Source organism: Abramis brama (assembly GCF_963993115.1).
Source record: "Abramis brama genome assembly, chromosome: 10".
NCBI lineage: Eukaryota > Metazoa > Chordata > Actinopteri > Cypriniformes > Leuciscidae > Abramis > Abramis brama.
Window position 1 is genome coordinate 19,439,757 of NC_139972.1, and position 13,068 is coordinate 19,452,824.

At 39.5% G+C, this 13,068-nt stretch overlaps 1 protein-coding gene across 19 annotated transcripts in view; it reads left to right on the plus strand.

Moving 5' to 3' along the window:
- myo18ab (myosin XVIIIA b) overlaps nt 1–12,644 on the plus strand; it is a 112,198-nt gene extending 99,554 nt beyond the window's left edge. For 13 of the 19 annotated variants that reach the window (XM_084127104.1, XM_084127106.1, XM_084127107.1 and 10 more), the window contains 6 exons: nt 473–658; nt 1,768–1,907; nt 2,581–2,625; nt 6,595–6,717; nt 7,543–9,064; nt 10,692–12,644. In XM_084127104.1, coding sequence (XP_083983230.1) covers nt 473–658; nt 1,768–1,907; nt 2,581–2,625; nt 6,595–6,717; nt 7,543–9,052 — 2,004 coding nt within the window. In that variant the 3' untranslated portion in view covers nt 9,053–9,064; nt 10,692–12,644. The remainder of the gene's footprint in view (nt 1–472; nt 659–1,767; nt 1,908–2,580; nt 2,626–6,594; nt 6,718–7,542; nt 9,065–10,691) is intronic. The other 6 variants (XM_084127111.1, XM_084127112.1, XM_084127108.1 and 3 more) reach the window with 3 other exon arrangements.
- The last annotated feature ends 424 nt before the right edge of the window (nt 12,645–13,068 follow it).

Genomic DNA, 13,068 nt, shown 5'->3' on the forward strand with positions numbered 1-13,068 from the left:
ATGTTGGGTGCTCCTGCTCACCTGCAGAATTACAATTGGCACTCTGCACAAATTACAAATGTCTACTGTGCCCACAACAAAATCTGTCAACAGAAGCGCTTTGAAAAGCGCTATTATTACTGATTTGTTGGACATATAACTCAGCGCAGGCTTGGGCAATGTTGTCTCTAGGGGCAGCTTGTTTAAACCATGCCCATCCATTGCTGTAAAGAATCTCTGTTTTCCTAATATGTAGTCATTTCTGTGTTTCCATGCCAGTCTGCAGCCCACCTTTGGTGTGAAAAATCACAGATAAGTTGCTATGGAAGTTATTTGGAGTTTCACACCATATGCATAGCTTGACAATCTTGCATATATCAGCGCTAGACTTGCTAGATTTGGTAAACAACCACAGTGGGTTTAGAAACACTTAAGTGATAGTGCATGTTATTGCTGCATATATGTGGTAAATAAATGATGGCATCTTCTTCAGAGTCTTGTAGCGAGGCTGAAAGAGAATCTCGAGAAGTTGACTGAGGAACGAGACCAACGCAGTGCCAGCGAGAACCGGGAGAAGGAGCAGAACAAGCGTCTCCTCAGGCAGATTCGAGACATCAAGGAGGAGATGGCCGAGCTGGCCAAGAAAGAATCGGAAGCCAGCCGCAAGAAACACGAGCTGGTGAGGGCCTGATCTTCTGTTCTGCTTCACTGATGTTCTCATTCTGAAGTGTCTTAAAGGGATAGTGCATCATCAAAGTTATGTCATCATTTACTCACCTTCATGTCATTCCAAACCGGTTTGACTTCCTTTCTTCTGTGGAACATAAAATAACGTATTTTGAAGAACGTTGGGAACAAAACAATATTGCACTCTATTAACTTCCACTATATGGCAAAAATAAAAAAATACATAGAAGAAAGCAAGTCATACAGGTTTGGAACAACGTGAGCGAGTAAATTATAACAGAATTTATATTTTTGGGTGAGCTATTCATTTAAGCATATGATGAAAGCAGAAATGCGACTATATGTGGACATATAGCTTCCTTCTAGTTAACTGGTTTGATTAAACCTCTTAATTCCAGACAGATTTTAATACTACAGAAAACAATGACATTCTCAAAAATGGTGTGTAGCATTTTGACAGCAGTTTTATTAGGGCTATTTTCTCTTCCAACATGACATAAGGTTCATAAGTCAGGTGAAAGAGACCTAAAGCTCATTGGGATGAATAGGACTACTGACATTAGTGCCTGACCTCATGGATCAAAATAAAAATAAAAATTCCCCACGGCCACAATGGTTGGTTGGTTGATTAAAATCAATTTAGACATATAACATAAGGGAACCTATGAAGAAAGCATTGCATTCTGATAAATTTGGTCTCTTTTTTTTTTAAAGTTGAATCTTCTTTAGAAGTAGTCAATAATATATCACTAAATACTAAGGATGCAGTAATATTGAAATTCTGTCTAATACAGACTAACTGCTTATCATTTTAATTTTGTCCCCAACAACCGATATATCGTCCATATTAAATTTCTATACTATTTTGTCTTCAAAAAACAAGTGAATTTAGGCATTTCAACATTATAATGTACAGTATGAAATATGGATATTAATTTGAGATTTACTGAAGGTTAGATTTATCAGTGTTAAATGAATGATGTTTTTAACATTAACATTAAGCGAGCATTAGATGACGGTAGCAAAGGTAATCTAAATGTAGAAAAAGACAGGAATGAGTACCTCATTAGTTAGGCTGTAAATTTAACCCTGTCTCTTTAGGAAATGGATATTGAGAGTTTGGAAGCAGCCAACCAGAGTCTCCAGGCGGACCTCAAGCTGGCCTTCAAGAGGATCGGAGACCTCCAGGCTGCTATCGAGGATGAGATGGAGAGTGACGACAATGAGGATCTCATCAACAGGTAACACTTGCTGCTCTGAGGACTCTTTATTTAATTCAGACCTCAGGAGAGCTTCTCTATGTGCATAAGTGGGTAAAAAAGAGATAGACAGAGAGAGAAGACACTATCTGGATGAATGCGCTGTACACTGAGCTTTTGGAGACGGCAATCAGTGAGCCAGTCTCAGTCATCTCTTATTCACACTCTCTTAAATATTTATGCCTTGAAAACTGCCGCACATAATTTGCAGCTCCTTTTTTATGTAGTTGGTCTCATCTGTCAGAGGAATTCATCTCCGTTCACCCTCATTCCGCTTCTCTTAGTGACCCGCACCTTACTGCGCAGAGCTGAGTTTATTTCCTCGCTTATATGCGTGGAAGAACTCCAGTCATCCTAATAACAGTAAATAGTGCCGTGCTTACACTTACATAATGGACTACGCAGAGCAGAAGTTAGAAAAAGGTCAGCATTCTGGGTAAACATCTTGAGCAATATGTAGCGCTAGAAAACATTTACACCAGACATGATAAATATTCAATTACAAGCTGTGTTTTTAAGACCATGACGACTTGTTTTTATTTTCTTTTTTTACAGCCATTTTTCTTTTCATGTTTATTAAGTTTCCATTTGAAACTCACTTATTTCTGCTTCTTGTTTTTTATGTGTTTGTTTTTCATTCCCCTCCTACCTCCAGTTTACAAGACATGGTGACTAAGTATCAGAAACGAAAGAACAAGCTGTAAGGAGTTAAAGTTTGAACTTAAGTTAACATATTCTGATTCTCCTTTGCCCTCATAGGAAGATGATGCAGTATACATGCAGTCATTTTTGAGAAATGTAATACAGAATAGGGAATATTCTGTACTGTAAATTTCGATTTCGACTCAAGAAAAGACTGGCAGCATCATGTTGATACTGCATCACACTTCCGGGCATGACAACTAACATCACACATTTGGTTTTCTCCTTTTTTTGCACGATGTCTCATAATGTATGCATACTACAAACTGCATGCTTTTTCCAAGCCAAGTATGGTTCCCAATTATTTACCCTCTGCAGAGGCCATTTCCCCCACCCTGAACCCCCTGCTTTGTAAAACTGAACCTTTGGATACTTTGGATAAGAACCATTCTGAGTGGAGGTCAGGTGTAGTTACATGTCCACAGGGTCCAGACCATGGGCCATCCCCTGGATGTCTAACTCGAGAGCCAGAAGGTGCTACATGCAGACTTGTTGGATACTGCAGGGCCTTGTACAAACATCTGTGAGGGGGTTGCTCTGCCCTCCCCCCTTCTCAGCCTTCCTTTACCTGCCTTTTTCTCACTCTTTTGAATAATTCACACTTCTGTTCTTGGGACTTAGCAGCCTCTTAAGGCAGGAAAGAAAGGCGTGTTCCTCATCAATCTTTCAGCCATGAGGGCTAAATAATGAATAACCCACAAATGTCCTACAAAAACTCACCTGGCAACGGCCTACAACAATGTACCAGCCATTGGCGTCAAGCCATTTCATTCCCCTGTCAACAGTCCTTGGTCCGCTCTAAAAACCCTTAAGCTCTAAGCACCACTTATTACATCATGTGAGAAAGTATTAAAAGCTAATGGACAGTCTGTGCGTTACTTATCAGGTTTAGATGGATATGCCGTTCCAGAAATGTTTGTTTGGGTTCACTCAGGGATGTTGACACTTCTGGTCGGATCATTCTATTGGGGAATTCATGTTGCATTATTGTAAATGAGACTGGCTGTAAGAGGATTGTTAGCTAAATACAAACCTTAGTAGAGAACCTATTATTCTGATTTTCCCAGAGCAAATGAGAGAATAGACAGGGCATAACGAATGACAAATGAGTAGAGCAGATATTTTGAAATGAGCTATAATTAGGAGAGTTGTTGCACATTCCCTCTCATGAGCATTACTTGTATATTTTATTCAGTGACATCATTTTAAAACTTTGTTTACAATACATCATGAATTATTTGAAATATTATTTTATTTTAGGTTAATTTACTATTGTATCATTTGACATTTTCATTTAGTTAAAGTTTTTCATCTTATATTTATTTTATTTCAGCTGTATTTAAATTAACAAAAATGTTTTAATAGTTTTAATAATAATAATAGAATTTTAAAGATTAGTTTTAGATAACGATAATAACCCTGGTGTAGATAGAGGTCAGACTTGTGTGCAAAAAGGAATTTGGCATAAATTGATTTTTTTTTTACATTGTTTGTTAATGAATATTCAAGTAGAGCTCTCAGTCGATTTTTGTTATTTTGGAGCTTAACAGCCATTGCACTGCAAACTGTGGCCATGAAAAATGTGTATTTCACAAAAGAAACTCATATGGGTTTGGAAGAGATGAGGGAAAATAACCACTTTTTTTTTAAGAACTATTCCTTTTTTCTTTTATTTTTAACCTAAATATTATAGATATTTCTAGAGTTTTTTTTAAATGAGTAAAGAAATAGTCAGAGATGTAGCCAAGAAACAGTTGCACTATATAAACATCCAAATTTGCCCATTTAAGGGTCAAGGAGAGCGAGTCGGGATAATATAGAGAGAGAAAACAGCGTAGAGAGACAGAGACTAGGGAGGAAAACAGAGGGGTTGAGAGTGTTCTGTAGGTGCTAATGATAAATGTAATAGCCTGTAACAGAGATGTACAGCCAATGGAGGCATGTTGTCACAGACAATTAATGTCTCTCCTCTCTCACTGTGTTGTTTGTTTGTTCCCTTGGGCTTTGGTGCAGCTTAACTAATGGTATATGGTCAAGGACATAAATTGTGTGTGACATTTTGCATTAGCGCTTCATTACAAAGACCCTGCTTTCCTACTGTTTAGCGATGGGCCGGCTAGCAGAGCTCAAGGTTTATTCACACAACGTTCTCACCTCAGTTTACCTCCAGGGCACTAGGGCTTACACAATAGCCAAAAGGGCTCTTGAAGAAATACACACTCTGACACTCGTAAGTTGCCTACCCATATCGTCAGAGCGCTACTCATATAACAACAAATTCATTTGTCCCGAGTGTATTCGCTATAGTGTATCAGATCTTCTGATTTTGACCCTCTGCAGCACCCTGATTGTGAGTGTACAGTTAGTGTTTAGTGACATCTATGCTATCTCATGGGTCCATGCATATATAATATTCTCATATGCATAATACCACAAACGGAGAGCTAAGCAGACCGGAACTCTAATGTCAGAGAAAAGCAGCTGCTGCTTCAGTTTTGATCTTCTCTCTATGCCTGGGATAATGAGCTACTGTATGTTGTATAATTTCTTTGGGAGATATTTGACTCCTGCAGTGCTAGAGGACAATAATAATGATTATTAAAATCTAATTTGAAACAAAATTGTGAAAAAGGCATAGTTCGCAATCTGCCATCACAAAGTCTTCTCTAAAGGTTTTTCTTGTGCATATTTGGGGTGTTTTAGCTCTCTAGGTCCTTGAAGGGCAATTCATAGTTATTCAGTGCAGTGTGCTTTGCGATAAGTGAAGGATAAGACTAATCTAAAGAGGCAGGGAAGCATTGACTTGCAAATCCAGCCAAACATAAATTCAATGGTTTTATCTGGTCCAGAGAAATGAGCAAACAGGACTGGGATTCACAGCGCTGCTTTCTGTGTGAGGTGTTAATGCATGTGCTCCCAGGGATGTTCGGACTGTGTTTACTCGTTCTTATTGACAGCTCAACACTTTCCTACCAAACCCATTTGTATCCAGAGATGCATGGTATTGCTAGCATGGTGAGCCAAGTTAATTACAGTCCCAAAATGGCCCATTCCTTCATTGCAGTCCTTTAACATGGTAGTCGAAGGCTACATTAGCCTGAAGCATTTCATTTAGTTCAGGAGGATCTTTCACAAGCTTTGCACTACCTATAATTCCCAATTCCGTTTTTATTCAGCTATAAATCAAAGTATTTTTTATAATAAAAGATAACTGAAAGAGTTTAGTTCTGGCACAGGCAGTATTGTAACCATTGTACAATTTCAAAAATTACTGATTTGATGTGCTTTATATTGACAACTTTAACCAATATATTCATCTCACGGTTGATTTTAATAGAATTTGGTGTTAGCGTGTTGCTAAGCTTACAGTGATAGTCTAATTAGCATAAAAAGAATAGCAAACGAATTATGAGTCGAATAATGTTTAATTGTTTTAAATTTTTATAAGTACTTTTCAGTGTTGAAATCTATTTATGAGCTTGTCACAATGCATTGTGGCATTGCCTTCTGCGATATAATGCTGCCTTAGGAGGTGGATAAAACTAGGCATTTTAAGTTACTTTTTTTGAAAGCCTTCAAATCGCAAGTGTGTCGATGATCCCTCAAAATTCTGCCTGTGTAGGCAGCCACCTAGGTTTTGGAACAGAGCTATTGTCTGCTTAGCTACAGTCTGAATGGTTTTCTCTTTTCAATGCTCTCCTTTCTTCTGTTTTGGCTTGGAGTTGTACTGACCTCACCCTTTTGGATGCCTCACATTATACAGAGCCAGCTTGCTGCAGGATATTGTTGTTGGACTATAAGTCTGACTTACTAACACAGAGGCTTTTTCCAGGTTACTAGAGATCAGGCGCATGCATATGTACATTGTGTCTCCACCGTAAAACCCTGTGTTCCTCCTACTAACAATATTTATGTACAGGTTTGGCTTGTTCATTTTGTTGATATCCCCTCTCTTCTTCTTGCACAGTGAGGGCGCCTCTGATACCGACTCTGAGGTGGAGGACCGTGTTGACGGGGTGAAGTCATGGCTGTCCAAAAACAAGGGCTCTGCCAAGAACCTGTCAGATGATGGTAGTCTGAAGAGCTCAAGGTCAGTACTGCAACCTCATTTCCCTCGGTTATCCCACAGAATGGTTTAACAAAACCCAATGCAGCAAGCAAGAAAAAGGTATTTGGAAAAGCTAATTAGCTAGCGCCAAGGGTATTTTCTGTTGGTATTGTCTAGCTTATTCTCCCCATTGTCAGCAGTTTGATAACAGAGGCTTCTATAAAAGGGAACGGCTTCACAGGCAGATTAATGGATATGCCCACTGGCCAGTTGGCATGCCTACCTGCGCCTTTCTGCTGAAAATGAATGGGTCTTTGCACCAGTGGACAGATTTTTACTGTTTATTCTTTTTACCAGAAGATTTAAGTTTGGCTCTTGAGGTTCTTGTGCTTTTAAAACCTTAAGACCGTTTGAGTCATAGTTTCAATCATTTTGATCATTTCAGTCCTATCTGTCAGAAGCACTCTTCCTAGTATAAATTTATATAGTATAAATGGAGAATTATAGTCCATATCAGCACCAGTTTTTGTGCAATTACCTGAAATATTTTCGCCTAAAAGGATCTTTATGTCTACATTTATATGTAGATACCTGAGCTTATGGATTAACTATTGATTTTAAATCACAGACGTTTTATAGTCTTTGTTAAGTGCTTTGTATTCCCTGCTGTCACATCAAACTTTCATCTATATTCTGCCCTGTCTGCTTGGAATATACCTCTACTGTTATTTCTCTTTTTGGGTGTCAGTCATCTTTTAAGTTTTTATCAGTGTTTTTTCTCATTCTCATATTTCCATCTCTATCCTCTCCTCCCTCCATCTGTTTGTCTTTCTACACTGTGCGCACCCCGTCTGCCCCTCCATCTAGATATGCTGTAAATGTTGACGGAAAGGAGGGAAAAGAGTGGGAAGAGGGTAAAGAATGGAAAGACAATGGCAAAGGTAAAGAATTAGAACCCAGCAGGCCTGTATCTGTCATGAGTTCCCTCAGCTACAGGAAACGCACCAACATGAAGGACTCCATAGGAGGTAAGGGAGACGAGAGTTCGCTCCTCAACACTCTCAAAGAACAATCCAATTCCCAGGACCTCTCCTCTTTCCGCAAGAACAAAGCCAAGCAAGAAGCTGAGGATGACTCCTACTCTGTCAGCTCCTGGAGGAAGGGAGGAGATGATCTTGACGATCGGGGTTCTGTCATCTCTCAGGCCTACTCGGAGGCAGCCAGTCGGGCAAGGAAGGGCATGGACAGCCGCTGGTCTGATTTTGATAAGGAGTCCGTTGTGTCGTCTATAGCCCCGAGCCGAGTTTCCTCCTGTCGTACTGCGATGGATCTAGATGACGATGCTATTTCCAGCGTGAGTCGCATGAGTTCGGTAAGCCGGCGTCGGAGCATGCCTCGTCTCGACGATCGCCAGAGTGAATACAGTTCAGCCGTCAGCCCCAGCCTGAGTCGCCGCAGTCCAGGCAGCGTGAGCCGTTCCGACTCCCGCATGTCACTGTCTCGTAGCTGTCGCCTCAGTGAATTTGACGTGGACGATGACGCCCGGAGCGTAGCATTCAGCGAGGCTCGCTCCAGCGCTTACAGCCCTCACTCCACCTCCGGCAGAAGCTTCTCCATGCCTCCGCAAGCCCGGACCACTGACTCCAGCCCGCCTGAGGTTTCAGACGTCAAGCCAGTCAGTCACCGCAACTACCTTGACCCTGACCTGGAGGCTGCCATTAATGAAGTTTTGAGCTTCAAACCCATTAAGTTCAAGCGCACCAGCTTGGAAGACTCTGAAGCGGAGAAAGATAAGCCTGGCGAGGTGGAGGATGACAAGAAGAGCGTCAGCAGCTCTAGGACTGGCAGAGACAGTGGCCGCTCCTCTAGCCTGCGCCGCTCTGCTTCAGCCGTGGACTTCATGCGTTCCAGCAGCAGCCTCAGCACACGCAGCAGCCTCAGCACACGCAGCAGCCACAGCACACGCAGCAGCCACAGCAAAAAGGGCAAGAGCAAGAAGAAAAAGAAGAAAAGCCACAGCTCTGAATCAGACAGCTCCAACAGCTCTGACGACAACCGCAAGAAGAAGAGCTCCAAGAAGAAGGGCAAGAAATCCAAGAAGAAGTCCAGGAAAGAGTCTTCGTCTTCCTCCTCATCCTCAGAGTCTGAGTCTAGCACAGAGTCAGACTCCAGTTCAGGAGCATCCACTATTTCTTACAGAAGCTCCAGCAGTATCAAGAAAGCCCCTGGCAGGCAGGCCTCAGGCTCTGAGGGCGAGCTAGAGCCTGAAGGCCCCTCTGAAGAAGCTCCACCACGGTCTAAGAAAGAAGACAAGAAGAGGAAGAAGAAAGTAGACAATCTTATGATGAAGTACCTGTACAGGCCTGACAGTGACTAAAGATGGCAGTAGGTGATACTTGGTGTGGGGTGAAGGAATGCTACAAGCATGGTGTTAAACTAATACTCAAGTACCTCAGTACTGTCTGATATCTTTCATTGCATTTTACCATTACATTACTTTCAGTTTATCTTTACACGGTGTTCTTTCACTTTGTTACTCACACACATTTTCAGTCATTTTTGTAGCTATAACAGGGGTTCTCAACCTTTAGGTCTCTAAGGCTCCCTTGGTCTGAGACTATACTAGAAGGCCCTCCTATCTTGCTGATATGTACTTCTGTTTTTAACCATTTTCATGAAGAATGTTAAAATAACTCAATTTAAATAATTGTAAGACTTTTTGGCTCCCCCTTAGAAGTTTGCCGTGACCCCCTAGTGGGTCCCGGCCCCCTGGTTGAGAGCCACTGTTCTATATCATTCACTGAAATATTTTTGTGATTTATTAACTCAAGATAACAGCTGTGTAACCAAAGTCAGTTTGAAATTCTTTCTCTGGTCTTGGGCATAATTTAACATAAAATTGATTAGGACTGCTTGCCAGTAATTAACCTGAAGTTTGTATTATTATGGGGAAGATAAGACTCAGTGCCACAAAAAGTTAGCGTTGACTTTTTGAAGAGGGTGAGGTATTCATGCTTTCTCTACATCTCTCTACTTGCTCTTGTATAATTAGAGGGCAGTTCATTTATATGTTAATTCACTGAAAAGATTATGAGTAGATATGAAGAATATTACAAGTTGTTTTAAAATGAACCATCGTTTTTTATAGAAGTAGATTTTTAATAGACAGTTTGATGCTTTTATTTGTATTCAACTCTGTACTGACTTAACTGTGCAAACACTTCTGTACCCACCCACCTGTGTCAGTACTAGGCTTCATAATATATGGGTACTATATTGGTTATCATCCGATTTAAATTATTATAATAATTTTAATGTGCTGCTATTGGTCAATATTGGATAATTTGGATATTTAATTGTAATACTCATTTTCCCCATTTTTACTTTTAGATCACCTTTGCTGTAATCTAAAGCTCACTAACGTTTATTATCAATTAATTTAACACTGTTAAATGTATTCTTTAGCAAATCTCAAATTGGGTATCTATTTTTCATAGTGTATATTATAGTGCTGTGATGCCTAAATGAACTTGTAGCATTTATAAGGATTGATTTTAGTTTAGTGTTTTTCATTTTTAAACTATTTAGGCAATATATTATCGAATTTTAACATCAACTATGTATCAGTTATCAGCCATATTTTAATATTGATGCATCCAACAGTAACTTATTATTACTGTCATAATCACTTCTTAGTATTATTATTTTTTCTTTAGTATTTATCTAATGGTAATTTAGTTACCTAATGAAACTGTCGTTTGCTTGTACAACTTCACTAACAATTATCCGACATGGTGATGTTTCATGGCACTACACCTGGTGTGATTTGGATGTGATTTGTGTGTATTGCACCACTAACGCATCACCAAAGATTATATTGAATTATAGGGCCTGTTAAATATTGTTACCCCACATTCTAAAGTTTGATAGACCAACATTCCTTTAGAGATTATCCTCTTCAGTCCCTCTTTCCACCAGCAGATCCTAATCAAAGCTTCTTTATCTCCCCCCTCCAGCCCACCCTCCTGTCGCAGACGCTTCTGCCTTGACAGATCTGATGAGGAAGAGGAAGAAGAAAAAGAGGAAGGGAGCGCGGGCCGAAGCACCTACCGCTCCCGCTACAAACGCAGCAGCTACCTGAATGACAGCGATGGCGAGGCCACCGCGTAGCTGCCCCCCCCACACACATCCGCATGCACTCACTTTCACAGAAAGGAAGACTTTTGAGTTAAAATCAGTGTCTTCCATAAACTTGGTTTCACAGAAGATTTCAGTGAGGAGGAGCATGATGGGACGCACTCTGGCAAAGATATACCCATCATTTCTTTTGACTTGTTATTAGTATTATTATTTTACATGTGCTTTGTGTTTAGAGCTTTAAAGGGTTTGTACAGCAACATGAATCACAGCACTGTTGACTCTTTCCTGTTTGTGTGCTTTTACTTCTGACATTCTTCCTCTTCCTTTCTAAATAAGCAAACGCTGTGCTTGCATTCTTGCCCCGGTCAGGATTCAGTAATGGATATTGCTTGGGGGCAACATGCTACAGCTTCTCGCATGGTCACGGCTGAGCCAAAGATACATGGCACTGTGTAAACGAGAAATGCCTGGCTTTTACTGTTCTGTTAGATTTAAAAGAAAAGAAAACCAAGAGAAAAAAAATGCACAGAAAATATTGTATCGCCAAAAAAGAAAAGAAAAGAAAAAAGCTTTGTTTTGGGTTCATGAGCAAAATAGTTTTTCGTTCTTGACTTTAAGTCAGAAGAGAGGAGGGAGTTGAGGTGGGACTGATTTAAGACCACTTTCTTTCCATCTCTCCAACTGAACACACACATTTTTTTTTTTTAACAAACTTGCTTATATCTTTCTCTCTCTGCCTCTTCACTTTCATACGGTGAAGAATTCATGTTTTTTGCTCGAATAAGTGAGAGAGTACGCCATGCCAGCTGATGAAACTAGAGCCTATTTCTCCTCTGTCTTTACTTTTTTGATCTTTTATGTGTAGAGGAAAAACTTTGGATCAGGTCAATGATATGAGAAGTGAGCAGCGGTTCGGGGTGTTCGGGTCTGGACTCTCATCTCTCCATAATTTCTTTTTCTGTTCTGACTGTATTGACCAAGTGCTTGCTCATAGTAGGTGTTATATGGCTCAGCGTTTTTTCTTTCTTGTTGTGGTCGTCGTTGTTCTCAGGCTTTTTTGTTTTGGTTACCGTAGATGTCTGGCTTTCTCAAGGGAATGCCTATATTCTTGGGTATATTGGGCATTGTGGTAATTTCTCATCCAACTCCACTGATACTGGATAAACAGCTTGCTTTTCGTGCTGATGTGATGCAACCAGAAGCACAAGATGGAGACAGAACCGATACTGTGAAATCCCAGCTTCCCTACAGCATGTCGTCACATTGGATTCATCAGTATTTTTGGCCTTACCTAATGGCTTTTGAGACTCACTTGAACCTGTATGGACACGCACCCCTCCGAACTCCGTTGTTGCCTTCCGTTGTTGTTGTTTTGTTGTTCTGCTTTCATTGTAGTATTTATGATCTAGCATTGATGGATTGAACGAAGCTGCCAAAATATAAAACAACAGCATAATAACAATGAAAGGATCTCATTGCTTCTCTTTGATTTTTAAAGGGAGACAGCGTGTGTATTTTACATGTGTATTAGTTTTATAGACCCTCTGCAAAGGTCAACCACTTTATCCTCTTTTCTATGCAGTCAATATTGATTTTAATATGGAAAATAAATGATGTCTTTTGGCGAATTAAATCACGTTGCTTCAAGATGCATAACATTTGCTGGCTGTACACATTAATATAAAAATATATAAATATCTGTATGATTCATTTTAGCTTTCAAAATAGCTAATGTTTATTTTCTTTATTGAATAAATGACCACTTGATATAAGTAATAATTTTGCATTACAGTTTAATATATTGTAAATAAATGATGGTGATTGTTTTAGACATGTTTCAATATGCTTATTTCATAATTCATCTTTTTTTTAAATAACAGATTAAAAAAAATCACATTCTGGCATGTTCAACACACCATTTTCTTCAATTTTAAAGCTGCAGTGTATAATTTCTGCGCCATTAATGGTGCCAAATAAACTTCCAAAAAAATTTTCAATAATAAATAACAAAATGTTTAAGAATACATTTATTGCAATAAGCAATAGTATTTTTCAAAAAGGTTCTATTGTTTGGAAAACAGAAACCATCATTACTGTCACTAATAAAATGTTGAAAGCATAAATCATACAAATTTCTCTGCTCAACCCAATTGTAATGCTGTTTTAGTGCAAAGAAATTACACACAGCAGCCTTATTTTTTTCTTTATCCAGAGCTTTTATATTTTAATAAATCATGTTAGTAGAAAGATAAA